Source organism: Saxophila tyrrhenica (genome assembly GCF_035928015.1).
Source record: "Saxophila tyrrhenica strain CCFEE 5935 chromosome Unknown scaffold_3, whole genome shotgun sequence".
Taxonomy (NCBI): Eukaryota; Fungi; Ascomycota; class Dothideomycetes; order Mycosphaerellales; family Extremaceae; genus Saxophila; species Saxophila tyrrhenica.
The window spans coordinates 683,449-701,240 of record NW_027041735.1 but is presented as its reverse complement, the minus strand read 5'-3'; the positions used below and the strand labels follow the sequence as shown (position 1 = coordinate 701,240).

At 54.3% G+C, this 17,792-nt stretch overlaps 8 protein-coding genes across 8 annotated transcripts; 5 read left to right on the top strand and 3 right to left on the bottom strand.

Moving 5' to 3' along the window:
• Positions 1-179: 179 nt before the first annotated feature.
• Positions 180-1,518, bottom strand: LTR77_002199 (uncharacterized protein; the record flags this gene model as incomplete). The annotated part of the gene is made up of 4 exons (XM_064799458.1): positions 180-480; positions 530-799; positions 852-1,441; positions 1,492-1,518. 4 exons carry the CDS (start codon positions 1,516-1,518, stop codon positions 180-182), a joined length of 1,188 nt encoding a protein of 395 aa, XP_064662213.1.
• A 440-nt stretch (positions 1,519-1,958) lies between these two features.
• Positions 1,959-3,636, top strand: LTR77_002198 (uncharacterized protein; the record flags this gene model as incomplete). Its single annotated transcript, XM_064799457.1, has 2 exons — positions 1,959-2,869; positions 2,922-3,636. The coding sequence occupies 2 exons, from the start codon at positions 1,959-1,961 to the stop codon at positions 3,634-3,636; spliced, it is 1,626 nt and encodes a 541-aa protein (XP_064662212.1).
• A 443-nt stretch (positions 3,637-4,079) lies between these two features.
• On the top strand, positions 4,080-6,314 carry LTR77_002197 (uncharacterized protein; the record flags this gene model as incomplete). Its single annotated transcript, XM_064799456.1, has 2 exons — positions 4,080-5,785; positions 5,834-6,314. 2 exons carry the CDS (start codon positions 4,080-4,082, stop codon positions 6,312-6,314), a joined length of 2,187 nt encoding a protein of 728 aa, XP_064662211.1.
• Positions 6,315-6,923: 609 nt separating this feature from the next.
• Positions 6,924-8,743, top strand: LTR77_002196 (uncharacterized protein; the record flags this gene model as incomplete). Its single annotated transcript, XM_064799455.1, has 8 exons — positions 6,924-7,124; positions 7,174-7,265; positions 7,320-7,359; positions 7,412-7,714; positions 7,773-7,956; positions 8,007-8,095; positions 8,149-8,308; positions 8,373-8,743. The coding sequence occupies 8 exons, from the start codon at positions 6,924-6,926 to the stop codon at positions 8,741-8,743; spliced, it is 1,440 nt and encodes a 479-aa protein (XP_064662210.1).
• Positions 8,744-9,262: 519 nt separating this feature from the next.
• On the top strand, positions 9,263-9,653 carry LTR77_002195 (uncharacterized protein; the record flags this gene model as incomplete). The annotated part of the gene is made up of 2 exons (XM_064799454.1): positions 9,263-9,281; positions 9,334-9,653. 2 exons carry the CDS (start codon positions 9,263-9,265, stop codon positions 9,651-9,653), a joined length of 339 nt encoding a protein of 112 aa, XP_064662209.1.
• A 510-nt stretch (positions 9,654-10,163) lies between these two features.
• On the top strand, positions 10,164-10,989 carry LTR77_002194 (uncharacterized protein; the record flags this gene model as incomplete). Its single annotated transcript, XM_064799453.1, has 3 exons — positions 10,164-10,308; positions 10,361-10,454; positions 10,554-10,989. 3 exons carry the CDS (start codon positions 10,164-10,166, stop codon positions 10,987-10,989), a joined length of 675 nt encoding a protein of 224 aa, XP_064662208.1.
• Positions 10,990-11,153: 164 nt separating this feature from the next.
• LTR77_002193 (uncharacterized protein) lies at positions 11,154-13,817 on the bottom strand (the record flags this gene model as incomplete). Its single annotated transcript, XM_064799452.1, has 1 exon — positions 11,154-13,817. The coding sequence occupies one exon, from the start codon at positions 13,815-13,817 to the stop codon at positions 11,154-11,156; it is 2,664 nt and encodes an 887-aa protein (XP_064662207.1).
• A 1,546-nt stretch (positions 13,818-15,363) lies between these two features.
• Positions 15,364-17,766, bottom strand: RIM8 (ph-response sensor protein; the record flags this gene model as incomplete). The annotated part of the gene is made up of 1 exon (XM_064799451.1): positions 15,364-17,766. The coding sequence occupies one exon, from the start codon at positions 17,764-17,766 to the stop codon at positions 15,364-15,366; it is 2,403 nt and encodes an 800-aa protein (XP_064662206.1).
• Positions 17,767-17,792: the final 26 nt, after the last annotated feature.

Below are 17,792 nucleotides of genomic sequence, written 5' to 3'. Positions count from 1 at the left end.
AGACTCGATCACGAACAGTAAGGTGCGGGCTTTTTTATCTGCGAGCATCTGTTGACAACATTCGATCACCTGTTTATCTGTGTGGGAAGCTGTTTCGGCAACAAGACACGCCTGCAATTGGATTGGCGCAGTTGATATTCAATCAAATACGCTACACACCCCGACGTCCATTCTTGCTGCTACAATTGCGGAAACAAGTTCGTCCGCATCGTCTGTAACCCTCGAATCACCTGACGGTCGCTATCAGTGGCATGCCGAATGTTCTTTAACAAAGGATCTGACTCTCCAGCCGTATCTGGATCGTTTTCGCATAACCGTCTGAGGTTCGCTTGCGTCGTTGGATTGACGACGTTTACAAATATGTCGCGCCTTATCTGGGAGTATCTGTCGAGGATTGCGTCCGACATTCCGTCCCTCATCGTTGCGATCAAAGCGTCTCCAAGGGCTCCTGCATCAAGCAGACCTCCAGTAAGTCCCAAGCTGTGCAACGTTAGTGATCGCAGCTACATTATCATCGTATGATGCTTACCCGCCGAAAGGATTGCATATATGAGCGGCATCTCCTGCAAGAAGTATACGCCCAAACCGGAATGACTTCGCGCATCTCTGGTGAATGCGATACGGCGAGAACATCTTCAAGTCGTACTCAAGTGGTCTGGGGCCCGGGAAGATGGCCTCGTACTTCATCGGGAGTCGTTCGCGAAGCTGCTCAATCGAAAGGCCTCCAGGTTCTCCGTACGAGACCCTCCACAGACCAGACTCGTTCAGCTTCGCGATGATGCAGTAGTGATCTTTATCGCTGAAGGCCGTCAGCAAGGACTCGACGTCGCTTCGAGCGGGAGCGGACTCACATAATGTTATTTCCTGTGGTGTACCCATGTTCGTCGAAGGGATACACGACGTTGGTCGCCACAATCTGCTGAGGCCAGGTGAAACCTTCAAACGGGTCGCCACACAACTGGCGAACGGTGCTACGACCGCCATCCGCACCCACCACATACGATGTGCCGAACTTCCTAACACCATCTGGCGTTTCCACCGTCAAGGTGACGCCCTCCGCGTCCTGTTCGAAAGCCGTAACACGATGGCGGAACAGAATGCGAGAGCTTTGGCATTCTTTGAAATGCTCAAGAATGACCTGTGCGAGTTCGTGCTGACCAAGAATCAAGTTTTCGTATGGTTCTTCCGCAGAGACGGCGCGCGACATTTCGACAATGACTTCCCCATTCACCTTTCGCCATGCGATCTTGCTACTCGATGTACCAATCTCGCGGCATCTTCCCAAGATACCCGCTCGATCTAGTTCTTGGACTGCAACTGGCTGGTAGACCGCAGCTCTCGGTGAGTTTTCCACGGCCGGCAATGCTTCCAGAACGGTGGTGTGGATGCCCGCTCGAGCAAGCCGTAGCGCGACCAGAAGGCCAACTGGCCCTGCGCCAACCTGTGAATGCGGTCAAGGGAGTTTTGATACTGTGTCAGATCGGACCTTACCACGATAGCCGCCGCTTCAGTGTCCATCTTACCCAGACTCATGAACAAGTGTGTAGGAAGCGCACAGTGAACGAGATTGGAGGGACAGAAGCTCCAGGATAGTATGCTGGTCCGTTACACCATGTCTTCTGCTTAACGGATTGAGCTTGTTCTCGGCAACACGTCGATTCTCCGGTTGCTCTTAGCACTGTCGAGTGCCGCTCTCGTTGTCCAACTGCCGTCCGTGGATTTGTTCTAACGCTGTGCTGTCTTTGAGGTCGTCCTCTGCTAGCCGAGTTGATCGACAGCTCACCCGCTTGTGGGATAAATGCCCAATAGGGCAATCTCTCCACATCTTCCACTGGCAGTGTGCACAACACCCGGATACTGAGTCAAATGGGAAGCGTGGAGAAGCTTAAGCTACAGGTTCGCTGCGGAGGAGAGAGATCACTCGCGATTGCGCTTCTGAGCCCATCGCCACTCTCACCATGGCTGCAAACGACCGCTTCTCAGGCTTGTTGCTCTTCGTTCAACATCATTTCTTCCTTTCCACCTTGGTTATCGCTGGATTTGCACTCGTTGGGTACAAGATTGCAACATACGATAAACGTCATCGGCACCTACCTCCAGAAGTTCCAGGATGGCCAATTGTCAACCAGACACTGTTGCAACAGCAGGAAGACGCACCGCCCATTCTTCGCGGATGGGCAGAGAAATACGGCGAAATCTTCAGGACCAAGGCCGGGGTCACAACCTTCATCTGGCTCAACTCTCCTGAATCCGTCAAAGAGCTTTTCGACAGGCGTTCAGCGATCTACTCCAGTCGGCATGAGATGCCAATGGCATTTCAATATGCAACGGGAGGCAAAAGAATTACTCTCTCCCCGTACAATGCAATCTGGAGGACTTCGCGCGCCGTCTTCCATAAAGTTCTCACCCCGAAGATGGCGGAAGAATATTCCGTTATCCAAGGTTTCGAGGCAAAACAACTCAGCGTCGATTTGCTCAACAAGCCTCGCGACTTCTACAAGCATAACCGGCGCTATGCAGCGAGCGTCATCTTCCAGGTGACTTACGGGTGGCGGATCCCGGAGTGGGACTGTGACGATGTAAGAAACATCTTTGACGTTCTTGGTCGCTTCGTGCAGGTCCGGCGGCCAGGACAGTGGACGGTGGATGTCGTGCCAGGTTTCGCAGACGATCCCATATTCAACATGTTCTCGAACTGGAAGAAAGTCGGACGCAGTTTCCACGACAAGGACAACGCCATCTTCATGGAATTCTGGAACCGACTGAAGAGGTCGATAGAGGATGGAACCGCGGCTCATTGCTTTGGTAAGGTCCTGCAATCGAGCTATGAGAAACAAGGGTTAAATGAGAGCCAAGCGGCCTGGATATGGTGTGTCCGTACTTCCACAGAGAGAAACAAGTTTGACTGACCTTCGCCATAGTGGCGGATTGCTGGAAGCGGGTAGCGAAACGACGTCCTCGACGCTCAACAACTTCATTCTCCTCGCGCTGTCGAACCCCGAATCCATCCGGTTGGCGCATGAGGAACTCGATCGTGTGGTAGGAACTTCCAGGACGCCGACCTTCGCGGATGAGCGTGATCTGCCGTTCATCCGTGGGATGGTCAAGGAGACTCTTCGCCTCCGTCCGATCAACAAGTTCGGCAACAACCACTGCAACACTGAAGATGACTGGTACAAGGGATACTTCATACCAAAGGGGTCCATCGTCATGGCCAACTGGTGGGCGATCCAGTTCGACCCCAACCGCTTCCCAGAACCTGACAAATTCCTGCCTGGGCGCTGGCTTGATTACCCCTACACTGCTGCGCAAGCAGCTGCCATCGCGGATGGCACGAAGAGAGACCACTTCACATATGGCGGAGGCCGACGGATATGTGCTGGAATGCATGTGGCGGAGAAGAGTCTGTTCATCAACATTGCAAGACTGATGTGGGGGTTCGATATGGCTGCCGTCGATGGTTTCCCGTTGGATTTCACGATCAAGGGCATGCAGCCGGGGAGTGGGACGATTCCGAAGCCATTTGAGTGTGCCATCACGCCCAGATCAGAGCAGCACGAGCGGTTGATGAGGGACGAGTGGGCGCAGGCGGAGGAAGAAGGCATTGACTTCTCTCACATCAAGTGGTCTTCTTAGCGCAGACCTCGGCAACCGGGACTTATGTAATCATCCATATCCAATCAAATGAGTAGCCATTTCCCCCAACTTCCAAGCTCGAGATGTCACCTCACCTCACCTTCTCCCACCGTAGACACTGCTGCGCGGCACAGATGAGCGCCGTGTTCGTCCGAAGCAGGAGATGCTAAGCAATGCCTGACCTACAGCCACAGCAGCAACGGTCTCAGCAGTGCCCGTATTGTCCAAAGGCGTTTGTCCGAGCAGAACACAGGACGAGGCACATTCGAGGCGCACGTATGCTCCAATGCTAGACACGAAATATATGCCATACCCTAACGAGGGGCTTTGCAGATACCAAGGAAAGAAGATTCGCTTGTACATTCTGCTCCGCTGCTTTCAACCGTCAGGACGTACTGAGTCGTCACGTCAAAGGAGTTCACAGTGCCAATGCTGGGTTATCGATGCGAATGCGGACTGTTGCCGACTACGCACCCAAGGCTGAGAATGGGAAGCAAAGGCGCAAACGTAGGAAGCTGGGTTCTGAGAGTCCCGCTCTCGAAAGCATTGCCGAACCTCCACCGGACGTCTCATTACCCCATGTCGAAGCGTCACTCGTGTCGGACAGCTCAAGCCAACTGCCAGATGATAATCCAGATCTCTCGGAAGCCCCGCAGGAAGCACTTCAGTCGCTACATCAGGGACCACATATGGACTTGCCCGATGCTTACGCATTCGACTGGGAGCTGACTGACGTTGACCTCGTGAATCTGTTCAACAGCACCGGCGAAGCAGAGCCTCTCCATTTCTGGGATCCTTGGGCTCTACCATTTCCTGGCTACAATGATGCACCAATTGTTGTCCCTAACATGGACAATTCAGCCTACGTCGGACAGCCTGCCGCTACTGACTTACGTGGGCCTGCTCACGAATGTCGACCTAATCCAGGAATGTCTGATACGTACGCAGTTGATGGTAGCAGCTTCGGCGTTCTGGAAGAATCGCGCCGTAGTGAGCCAAGCGGCGAAGGATATTCAGGTGAACTTCATGAAGCTGCGGTTCTACTTGGTGAAAGCTACGACATAGTGAAGGCCAGAATCGAGCCGTTGCTCGGGCAGGTCAACTGTCCTCCATACCGCGTCCTCAAGCGATGGTTGGAAGCTTATTTCCGAGGGTTTCATCCACACATGCCATTTCTGCACATACCTACATTGAAACTGGAATTTTTGGAGCCGTCCGTTGTGTTGGCAATCCTCTCGATTGGTGCCCTCTACTGCCTGGAACGCGACCGGGCGTGGGCCTTCTACCAGGCCTCTTGTGCTGCGGTGCAGATAGCGATCAAGTCAAGGAATCCATCAAGTGGCGGAGAAGACCTGCAAACATTGCAGTGTCTTCTGCTAAACGTCTCCTTTGCGGCCTGGAGTGGTGACTGTCGGACGTTTGAAGAAAGCCAAGGAGATGCGTCAAGACTTGTCATCATGCTACACAACGAAGCGCAGCGCAGAGAGTCCGGGAACGACCACTTCAAAGCGCCATCGACGGCCGGTTCGTGGATTGAGTTCATTCAACTGGAAACTTTCCGCCGCCTCTACTTCTGCGTGTTTGCGCTTGGCCTCACCATCACAGAAGTGTATGGCGTCTCCGCACCAATAATTCTAGCTGATTGTGCAATAGCTTTGCCGAGCAGTGAAGCAGAGTGGACTGCATCGTCAGAACAAAGATGGTGTCAGTTCTACTCCGCTAACCATGTGGCCACGCCCAACTTCAGAACAGCGTTAACTGCCTACTTATCGTGCACGGACGAGAGCGCGAAAGATGCACAGTTGATAGCTCCGTGCTACAGCTCCCTCGGCGGGCATGTCCTCATACTCAGCATTTTCATGCAGACATATCATTTGTCGGTAGCGAAGCGTTCACAGAATCCTCGCACGATTTTCCACGCGGATGAAGTGGTCATAACTCAGGATCTTGACATCAGCGAAGCACCCAGTGCGTTCAAAGAGCAGTTCCTCGACAAATCTCAGATCACGAATTTGAAGAGAGCCCTGAAGCGGTGGCAGTCAGGATGGAGACTTAATTCAGAAGCAATGATGTCGCCCACGAATCCATGCGGTCCCATCAGCTTCAACTCTACGACGCATTTCCGGGTGACAAATCTACGGCTATACAGGTATGTCAGATGCATCACCCATCTAGCATTACTAACATCGTTCATCAGCGACTTCACCAGCGTCCGGCGAGCTTTGAGAACACAAGATGCCCACAGGGTCTTCCAGGCCATTGCTGGCATCAGCGGATCTCCTATACAACGCACCGCCGATATGACAGAGACGACTTATCCTGCTATCGCTGCTTTGCAAATACCAATTCGGACAGGCGTGCGTGTGTTCGCTCATACGGCAAGCTTGACTTGGTCCATTGAGCACTTCCTCACTGGGTTCGAGTGCGCGCTGTTCTTGGCCTTCTATCTGCTGTCCTTGGAAAGAGATGCCGACAGCGATTTATCGGACGAAGAAGTAGAAATGCAAGAGCTAGTCAGCAACCTCATTGACGAGAGCGGCGAAGAATGCGTGCGCTCGCATGGTGGGCGCGCGATTCTCTCGGTGTCTGTTCTGAGACTATGGGCATCCATCTTCAACAACGTCTGCGTCTGGGGAGGTGAGTCTCCGTTCCGCAACGGCAATCTCTACCTTGGCTGAAACTTTTCGCAGTCATCAAGGTCATGGGCAATTCACTTGCACTCTTCGCCGAGCATCTTGCATTGGCAGTGGAAGCCTCACCATAGCCGTCTATCGGGAATGTACTTGCACAACCAGAGGCAGCCAACCAGCTCGTCTCGACAGTCGGACTTTGAAGCTATCTGCGAGCCTGGGTTATAGCATTTCCAAACGCCGCTGCATACCGGTTGAGGATCGCCGTGGCCACAATGTCCCGGGTCGTTCTGCCCAGCTTTGGGCTGCCAACAATATCAATCGGAGCTACCCTTGGCTGGTCATTTCAGGATTCTGATTTCATTATCGGATAAGGGGACGACTGGCTCGCTCGAGATCTCGCGTTTGAGGAGTCGCTCGCAGACGACCCTCGCATGACCTTGGTTTCAACTCCAAAATCCGGCAATTTTGCTGTGGGGATACGCCATCCCACTCCCACCGACCCCGATTCGGCTTTGCTTTATGCGGGGAATATGCACGAGCTGGTGACACTTGCGGAGTACCAAGCTGTTGGAGAACATAACAGTGGCTCAAAGATGTCCTCTGCCTTCTTCAAACATCGCACCAGATTCTGTTCAGCATTCTCAGCCCATCACCATGGCACGCCTCAGCGCGGAGAAGCAACACCTCGAAGAGGTTGGCCATGCGTTGGAGATCGAGTCGAACGCTGTCCAGGAAGTCACTCCTGAGATTTCCCGACTCCCTCGCAAGACGCAGCTCAAAATCGACATTCGTTTGATCATCCCCGTCGGCATTGTGTACGCACTTTCGATCATCGATCGTATCAACATTGGCCAAGTACGTCCTCTCTACATCCAACCCCAGGACCCAATGCTAACGTCACCAGGCGAATGTGGTCGGCATGGCGGAGGAGCTGCAACTGGAAGTCGGTTCTCGGTACAACATTGCACTGATGGTGTTCTTCCCAGCCTACATCCTGTGAGTGCCAGATGCATCGTATCTGCATTCGACGGCTGCTAACCGCTTCCGCAGAGGCGAGCTCCCGAGTAACCTCTCTCTTGTCAAATTTGGCGTAAGTGACACACTGCGAGCACCTGCGAGGCTACCACTAACCCTTTGATCAGGTCGCCAACACCCTTTCCGTCCTCACCATCGGCATGGGCTGCTTTACAATTGCTCAAGGTCAGGTTCATAGCTGGCAGGCTTTGGCTGCTATGCGTTTCATGCTGGGACTTTTCGAAGCGGGCGTCTTTCCTGCCGTGATTCTGCTCTGTTCGAGCTGGTATCCTCGATATCAAGTCCACTTGAGACTCGCCATGTTGTACGGCATCGGGCTTGTAGCAAGCGGCTTTGCTGGTGTTTTGGCATATGGTCTTGGTCAGATGGAGGGACTCAGCGGCTGGGGAGGGTGGAGATGGATCTTCACGGTAAGCTACCCACCCACATCGCCTTCCAAGATCTCTGACCGCAGTACCGCCTTCATAGATCGAGGGCGCGATAACCATAGCAATCGGCATCTGCCTACGCTTCATCATCGACGACTTTCCCGATCGTGCGAAGTTCCTCTCCGCAGAAGAACGAGAAACAGTCATGCAACGTCTTACTGCAGACCGCGGCAATGCGACCACGGAGAAGGTCACTTGGAAGAACCTCAAGGACCTCAGCAAAGGTAAATCGTGAGACCATTGACCATCGGGCAGCTTCTGACGATTGTCTCAGATTTGACCTTGTGGGTGACTACTTGGATGTACTTCTGCAACGTCGTCGCTGTATACGGCCTTGCATATTTTGTCCCTTCTATCATAGCCGTGAGTGCATATTCATCCCAAACACGTGTTCAGTGGCTGACAATCCCTCCCAGGACATGGGATATTCGGGTGTCATGGCAGCTCTATACTCTGCGCCTCCCTACCTCGTAGGACTGGGATTCCTCCTCATAGGAGGCTTTGTTGCAGACAAGATCCACCGTCGTCTACCCATCATTATCGTCCAAACCAGTCTCGGCATAGTTGGCTTAGCAAGTAAGGACCCCTTCCGCCGCGCGACGACATCTCTCTATTGGTGACATACTGACCAGCCTCACAGTTATGTCGCAACCCAGCCTCTCCTCGCAGGCCCGCTACGCCGGCATCTTCCTCTCCATCGCCTCCTGCCAAGCCAACAACGCCGCCATCCTCATCTTCGGGCAGAATAACATCGTCGGCTCCGCCAAGATGAACCTCGCATCCATCCTCAACATCGCTGCTGGCGCTCTCTCCGGTATTGTGGCCAGTAATATCTACACTAGCAATACTGCGCCAGGGTACCTGCCTGGTCTGGCGACTACGATGGCGCTCAATGGGTGTTTGATCTGCACCTGCGTACTTGCTTGGATCATTCTTGCCAAGCGGAACAGGGTGGCGGATCGAGGCGAGGTCATTTATCATGGAGTGCCGGGGTGGCGGTGGACGCTATAGGACGGTAGGCCTGGTGCAAAGCGGTCGTTGTTTTTGCGCAAGATTCAGGTCGTAGCCAGGTAAATCGAGACGCTGAAGGAAAGTGAATCGAAAGTTAGAACCGTAAACAACATTCCCATTACCCAAGTCCACAGCCTGCCTCTTGCTGCTTGTGGCAAGTAGGGGATACTGCAATGTCTGCGGTCGTGTCGTTGTAACGAACGTCTGGTGCCAGTAGCTTGGCCATGTGACGTTGGTCTTCTGAGGCAGGCGAGGTCGGAAGAAGTGAGCTTCATGAAGCTCTTGATGGCCGGAACCGGAGGGTTACAGAACAACAGACATCGATCAGGTGCACTACCGTCTTTCAACGTCGGTTGTCGTCCAACAACCACTTGCTGATCGTTGGACTTGCGGTTGGTTGCCTCTGATCTATTGCGCACATCTTCTACTACTCGGCAGCAGTCACAAACACAGCGGAACGTTCTAACCCCGTCCAATCAACGAGTCTTTCGATCTCAAGCATATTACTCGGTCTTCATCATGGTGGTCCATCACATAGGTACAGCATCTACCTCGGAAACATGCGTAGATAAAGCTGACATCCTGTCAAGTGCTGTTCAAGCTCAAACCAGAAACAACGAAAGAACAGGTCTCCGAGCTAGAAGCCACGGTGAAGGATATGGTTGGCAAGATACCAGGTACCATTTGTCCCATGACTGACTACTCAATCTATTCTCGTTCTGACTGTCACCAAGGTCTAGTCAAGATCGAATTCGGCCCGCCACTGGAAAGCACAGCTGCCCGCGCGAAAGGCTACAATGCAGGCTTGATCGCGGTGTTGGAGAAGCCGGACGATGTCAAGGTCTATGCGGAGCACCCCGTTCACCAGAAGTTAGACAGCCCTCTACCAGTACCATGGTCGCCGAAATGAATAGCGCTGACGGAGATGTAGCGTACACAAACTGCGGGAAAAGCTCTGCGATGATACGTTGGCATACGACATGGTCGTCTGACAGCAGCTGTCCGTCGGTGATCGATCGCTTGGTTGTTGCAAGCCATGATTGTCAACACCAGTCATTTGGTGGCCTGTCATTGTGGTCACCTAGCCACAGAGGAAAGGATGAACTGTTTTAGCGATATTTTCATCATCTAACTTACCATTCGAGAGACCGTTCCCGTAGCCTAATGTAGAACGATTGAACGCTGGGAGCTCATCGACGCCCACGCTCATTGTTCAACGATCGGTACCAACACCGCGTGCAATAACTCCGCAACAGAACAGCCGTGCCAATGCCGTACCAGATCCAAACATTTGAATCGAATGTACCTGCATTAGCTCTCATGTGGAGTTTGTGACGCAATGTTGAAGCCAAAGAGTGATTTCACTTTTGTGATCGAAGTATCTTCTACTAACACTCCCTCTTAACTGACAACGACAACCATGGCCAGCAACATGAAAACTCTCACTCTCCACGCACACGGAACGGGACCTAACCCTTACAAGATTGCGACAGCCCTTGAGTCCTTGGGCCTGCCATACGAAGTCAAACTGTGGCAATTTGGTGATGCTCCCAATGGTGTCAAAGGTACGATCAGGACCCAGCATCCATCCTTACCATCCGCTGACCGTTCCTCCAGGCCCCCAGTTCCTCGCGATCAACGAGAACGGACGAGTCCCGGCGTTAGAAGATCCAAACACCGGCGTTGTTAGCTGGGAGTCTGCCGCCGTAATGTACGACGACACCATCACGCACCACACAGCACTCTGCAGCCGTGTTCGTCCCAAATGTTTACCAAAGTAACCTGCTGACTCGACTCTCCCTCCGTCCAGGTCATACCTCCTCCGCGTCTACGACAAGACCAACAAACTCGGCCCCCGCGGCGACACCGAACAAGCCCGCGTCGACTTCGACAAATGGACCAGCTTCCTCATCTCTACGCTCGGCCCCATGATGGGCCAAGTAAACTGGTTCCGCCACTACCACAGCGAAAAGAACGACGATGCCCTGAAGCGGTACGAAGAGCAGAGCTATCGCTGCTACGGCGTGCTAGACGGGCAGCTGAAGAAGTCTGGCAGCCAGTTCATCCTTGGTGGCGACACGCCGAGTGCGGTGGACTTGCACTTCTATCCTTGGGTGTATCAGCACGGCTTTGCTGGGTTGAGTTTGGAGAAGTATCCAAATGTGCAGAAGTGGTTGCTCAATGTTGGGGAGTTGAAGGAGGTTAAGGCGGCTTATGAGAAGGTGCCGAAGGGGAAGGAGATGTAGTCTAAACGAGACTGAGATTGTAGAGTGTTGTTCGATGTATTGATTTATCGATTGATCGATGGGTGTATCACTAGGTATATAATAGTCATCAAGTCCTCCATCTCAGTGTATATGCATTTATCAAATCTTGCTCCCTCCCTCGCTTCTGCCTTGGGCCATCGGCCTCAGCATACCCTCTGCCCCGCCTGATTCGCACAATACTCAGTAATCAGCCTCTGCAAATCAGTCATCTTATACGGCTTCGTCATGAACCCCCTCATCCCCACCCTCGCCGCCCGCTCCTGCGCACCCTCTGTCACATCCGCCGTCACAGCCAACACCGTCGGCTTCTCCTCAATTTCCTGCCCCTCCAAAATCCTTCTCGTAGCCTCGTACCCATCCATCAACGGCATCCACAGATCCATCAGCACTACATCAATCCGCTCCCCGTTCTTTCTAGGAACAGCCATCTGCCGCACCGCCTCCGCTCCGTCGTATGCTTCGTGCACGTGCGAGTAGCCGAATTTCGAAAGCATGGAGACGAGCAGCTTCCGGTTGATCTTGTTATCTTCGGCGACGAGGAATGTGAGAGGGTACTTTGAAGCCAGATCGCGGTCGATTTCGGGGTTGGAAAAGCTCTTCTTGATGCGCGGGCGAGCGGCGCCGGCGTGGAAGCCATTGGGAGGTGTGGATGGGGAGGAGGTGACGGTGACGGCGGGTTTGAGGGCGTCGAGGCGAGTTTTGGTTTTGGGGGAGGGCGGAGTTGCGTGGAAACGGTCGTCTTCGATAGCTTCGTGAAGCGCTCGGGAGAGCTTTGTTGGGCTGTGGGTGAAGGGGGTTGCGGCGAATTGTGGGGGTGTCTTTGGAATGTCCAGGGGTGCTAGCGAAGTGCCGTTGGGTGCTGGCGAGCTGAAAGGCGATGCCGGTCTGCTGATAGTCTCGCCTGCTGTGAACGGGACTTTGATCTCGAACTCACTCCCATGCTCAGAGCCCTCAGTCACGGCTTTGGTGCACAGCAGATCTCCTCCCAGCTTCCTCGCAATTCCTTTGGCCACCATCAATCCTAGCCCGAGACCTTCACTTTGCCTCGTGATCGACTCGTTCTCTCTTGTGAAAGGCTTGAAAAGCTTCGGCAAGAAAGCAGCGGGAATCCCAGGTCCGTTATCCGACACTCTGATCGAGATATACCTTCCTCTCGCACTCATCCGCGCATACACACCCACTTTACCACCTTCAAGATCCGTAAACTTGATGGCATTCAAGAAGACACACGAGATCAGTTTGCTCAAATCCTTCTCGTCTGTGAACAGCGTCTCAGGCATATTCGGATGCACTTTCCACTCGATGATTTTTGTCTTCGAGGTCCCGTCTGACCCTCTCGTCCGCACCTCAATGATCTCGCCCGTCTCTGTCTCCTGCGCCGACGTTGAGTCTGGCCGGCCACCGACCTTTAATCCTTCGTTGATAACGTGCTGGAAGACCTCACGCATGTTCGTGTGTCGAAGCCCGGGCGCGATCATCCGGTGCACTGTCGACATCGAATTCGTAGCGAGTTCGGCATCTTCTTCTGTCGGTGCGTCATCCACCGTAGCCCCGGCGTTGATATGCGTTTGCAGATTTCCAGCTTGACGTACACCTTCCTTCAGCTCATCGCTGGGCTGCGAAGCCCGCGCCCACGCGCATCTGGCATTCTCCAACTTTGCCGTTTTGTTGATGCTCGCGTTGCTGCCCTCCCGCGAAAACGCCTCATCCCTCCGTCTCTTCCGACCTAAGGGTAAGTTGCTTCCAGCTACAAGAATCTCGGGTCGCTTGTCCATTGGCGCGGCCGAGAAAGGCGATGCAGATTCGATGTCGTCCAGGAATGGCGGCGGTGGTTCTGGCACAACCATGTCCATGTCATAAGCATGCACAACATTGTCTGCGGCCTCCACCGCTCGTCGCGAGCTGTCCTGCACCACTTCAATGCCTTCCTTCAGCTCGGCGAAAACCCTGCGGAGATACGGATCCGCCTGCGTCTCCACCGCTTCTTGCACTGTGGTGTACATGACATCTAGCATCCCGACAATACCCTGCATAGGCGTTCGAAGTTCGTGAGACAGGCTCCCAGCATAAGGTCGTAGGGATTGAGCCACCGTGATAGCATCGTGTGGAATAACCGAGCGCCGCTCATTGACAACAGTAGCAGGTCGGACAAAGTTGGAACCTTCAATAAACCGCTGAAGAACTACATCTTCCAGGGAATGAAGCAGCAGCTCGATAAACGCCCAGGACAGCTTTCGTTCGGCTGCGCCCTCCTTCGACCACATAGCTCCGAAGTGAGCGACATTCTTGCCGTCCAGAAAAAGCGGCAAGGCAATATAAGCATCCGCCGGCGTAGGAAGCTGATTCGGATTGTGTGGGACAAAGTCAGTCAGTCTTTCCGGGATGAGGAAGACCTTGTCGTGGCGCATATACGTGCATGGACAGCCGTATGCATGGAACTTGGTCTCCTTGATCGTGTCCTTCGAGCCGTCGTTGGTCCGATAGTGGACGGCCGAGGCCATTAGACAAGATCCCGGCTCTCCATACGGCGGCATCTCGACCGCAGAGTCATGTTCGTCGACCAATATCCGCTTGAAGACAAATGAGATCTGCGCGCCGATGATGTTGGCGATCCCCTCTACCACAGCGGGCCAGAAGTCTTCGGTCGAGAGTGTCTGTAGATGCGTCTTGAGGTGGACAAGCGCTTCGAGAGCGTTGTTGTTCGCGCTGTGGAAGAGACGGTCTGTCTCCTCCTTGAAGCCTGGGTCACCGGTCTGCAGCACTTTCCGAGTCCCAAAATGCGGAAAGCAAAGTGTTCGCCGCTCCATGGTCTCTTCTGGAGGCGGTAAATCGCCCATTAGTTCCTCCAGCTTGACCGAACCCTGGAGCCAGTTTGGCGAAGTATCGAGCGTATGGTCCAAGCCAGACCATCCGTCGAGTCGGTGCAGTTGGTAAGGTGTTGTCACTGATCAGAGGTGCCTGACCGAAAGCCCAGAAGTATGAAACACGGCAGAATGCCCGTCAAGTCCCGAGGCCAGGCCCACGATGTTCCCGGAAGCAAGGCTCAGAGTCCAGGCGCAAGTGGCATGATTGATCAGCGGATCTCCTTCAAACTCCAGACTACGCCTTGGACGTCGCTGGCGTGTCTCGACTGCTCCAACCCCCTTCAAGGTGACGCCCGGATATCTGTGCGGGTGCGCGGTGAGGTTGGAAATAGAACTTGATCGTTCAAAGTCCAACGGTCGAGTGGTCAGGTTACAGTCGTAGTGGTGCGGCGTGGGGGCCGCACAAAGGGTCTTTCGCAGGCCTAGAACTCTGGATCGCCAGATCGCCGGCACCGACTCCCGGAGTCTTCTGCGAGGTTGTGAACTTGTGATCCGTTGCGCTGGGTCGTGTACGACAATCTGCTAGGTTTGTTGCAGTCGCTTGTTCGTAGCAACAGATTAGATGGAGGTAATACTTGCCCCGGAAACCAGCAGTTCCAGAGCACCGAATGCTGCCCGTCTTTCAACAGAAACCTGGAAATGAAGATACTCTCATGGCCTCACCTCGCACGAACCTCGGACCCACGCACACGCCAGCTACCGCTGCAGGGCTCGTCGCCGCTTACGACGAACCACCAAGCCCTGCACCACCAGTGGCTTGTCCAGTGGGCATCTAGGTGCTCCGCGACTACAAAGTTCCCAAACCTTCCTTCAGCCTGCGGAAGATCGGCTTTCCGTTAAAAGCTGACCTTGAACCCTACTCAGGACGCTCCTCCGCCTCCGACGTCTGAACTCTCCCATCCTGTTGAAGCACCAACGGCCAGTGGACCGGGACGTGCAGTGAAGACGGCGGAGGCGGTCCACAGCCAAGGCCAGATCCAGACCGCTGACCGACCTTGCTCGAGGGGGAAGGCGTAGATGACGATCATCGTTCTGGCCTGCCTTACTACGGTGCAGTCTTGTGCTTCGGTATGCCCTCCGAAAGAATTAGAATACAGTCCAGGTAAATTTGAAGTTACTGTGCCGTTTGCCGTCTGATGGCGGTGCGAGAGTTCATGTTCGTGGGGACGATGATGGAAAGGTGAGGCCGAGAACGCGGAAATGGCTAACATGACCCACGGATAGGTCGAGACCGCTGGCAGTCAATGAAGTACCTTAGACACAGAGTATTGCAAAATGCCCGCTCGGTATCTTGGCAAAACCGTGCCTCAATGCTGTAGAAGAAAGCGCTCAGGGTCCGAGAATCTCATAGTCAGTTCAAGTGACTACTCGACGACAACTAAGATAAATCTCCACCCAATCCCATACAAATCCACCAGGTATCATCCTTTCCCTCCGAATCCAAACAAAACGCAATCCCATACATCGCTCCTCGAACGCCCTCATAACCCTATCGTTCATACCTCGGCAGCGCACTCTCGCCCTGCGCGTCGGCGTGACTATCGTGTACATCCTCGTTCCCCCCGCTCGCCTGCTCTAACGTAGGAGCGGACGGTGCGTGGTCTGGTGCCGTCGCAGGCCCGGCGTCGGTATCTTCATCGTCGTCCATCGGCGGAGCAGAGGCTGCTGCTTCGAGCTGCTGGCGGTGAAGTTCTTGCTTGTCGCCTGTGGCGCCAGCAGTGGCAGCGGCGTGGACGGATGAGCCGGCTGCGGGAGGTTCGTAGGCTGGCGCACTGGCGTGGTGGTGCCCGTTCGGGGACATGCTTCCGTTCTGGTGATTGGTGCCGGACGACATCGCTTGCGAACTTGGTCCGGCATGCCATGCTGGAGGCGCATGTCCATTCCCGTTTTCCTCTGGCAGGTACGGCGCAGTGGGCGCGGAGGAAGGATGTCCGTCTTCTTGATCTGGCTCCATGCCTGGAGGCTGACTGGGTAGTAATCGCGTCTCTGCCTGCCGTATGCGCTCCTTTTCAGACATCTGAGACTCGTCCTCCAATTGCGGCATCGGCAGAGGAGGCGGCGCATCGTAGCCTTGGGACTGAGCGGCCAGGGGTGGGTGCTCTGGCATGAAGTGTCCATGTTGCTGGTAGTACCAGTACTGCTGCTCATAGTACCTCGGATCCTCGTACGCCGCTGCGTCGTACCAATCGTATCCGGGGTGCGGATTATGTGCTTGGTGTGGTTGTTCGGTCTCTTCGTGTTCTCTTGGCCACTCATTGGGCGCATCCTGTTGTGTGGCCACAGCGTCCACCATCTTCCGCTTGCCTTTCTTTCTTTCGCTGTCCTTGGTCCCCACGATGACCTCAAAGCTACTGGCGACAACACTTTTATCGCGACGAATAGAGGCAGTGTCAATGATAGTCGACCCAAACGGCGTAAACGCCGATCGCTCTGTGTCGTTCACGTCCATGCTAAGATTGTTTTTCAGCAATCCTGCTTGGCCAGGCAGGTTCGAGAAGGTCCGGTCCTGACCTGCTAAGCGACCTTGAACATCCAGCACCACTTCAACATAGTACTTGAAGCTGATCATCTGGCCGGGTACGGTCGAAATGGTAGGAAAAGCCTCTTCCGGCACTCGTACTCGTGTGTTGATCTCCGCCGTCAGCGACTGCGGATCGATGTAGAGCGGAGCCATAGTCTGCGACAAGTCCTTTCGAAAGACATGGCTGGATCCTGCTCCAGACAGGGACAGACCGCCAAGACCAGTCATTGATTTGGGGTAGTACTCCTCGAACTTAGCATCCTTGCCTTTTTCGGTCGGTCCCAATGGGATTGAAGGTCGCATGTCGACTCGAGCCACACGGTACAAAGTGACGATCACTCCGTGCATGCTCTTCACCTGTTTCGTGTGATCGACGTTGATCTTGACAGGGATACTATCACCTCTCAAGCATCCGCCTGCCTGTGACTCGATTCTGGTGGTGATGACCTTGTAGGGCAGTGAAGTTTTGCTGGTATTAGCTCTAGATGCTGTTGGAGAAGTCGTCTGCCTGATCTCATATCGAGACTCCTGGCCTTGGCTACCCTCGCCGCTGGTCGAGCTCATCTCACTCGCGCCAGGACTCTGTGGTACATCGGTTTCCACGCTGGATGTTGGAACCGAAGAAGTCTCGCTATCTCGATGGGGATCGCTACCTTGTTGACCAGAGCCAGACTTCCGACTCCGTCTGTCAGCTGGATCGACCAGTTTTCGTGCTTGCTTCTTGACACGCAGTCTCCGTGCAACTGGTTCCAGTGTGATCGTGGTCGGCTTGGGCGGGTACAGCGGAGCAATGTCGATCCGTTCCATGAAATACACCTTAGATTCAGTCGTCAAGATCGGTGACATGGTCGTCGGCCGGGTCATGGTGGCCGTGATCTGGTAGCAGATGGTGCCGCGTTCAAACTCAATGCTGCTTGGCAAGTCGCGGTCCGGAAACTCGAGCTCGAAATTGAACTGGTACGCGCCTTCTGCGAGCCTACCATCGCCACAGAGAACGACTTCGTCCTCGAAAAGAGATGCGAAGCCATTGCCAAAGTACTCGCCGGACTTGCTACCTCGATGCGTGGTCAGGTAGGCGGGATTGGCGCGGTAGCTTTCTCCAGGCGACCCTGGATTCTTGAAGACTTGCACGTAGCCATGCAGGCGGGCAACGATGTGGGTGACGCGAGTCGGCTTGGTCACGCGCAGACGCACACTTCCCGCTACCACGTCACCCGGCGAGTATTGTTTATGTGGATCGTCTGCTTTGATCTCGAATTCTGGAATGTTGCGAGCTCTGTTGCCGAACGGAGAACTGATACGGTTGAAGAAGCGGCGGCCAGGCGAAGGGGACGGGTATGCAGTGGGCGAGGCATCGGGCGTGGAAGGCATGCCTCTCCGGCTTGACTCGTTTAAAC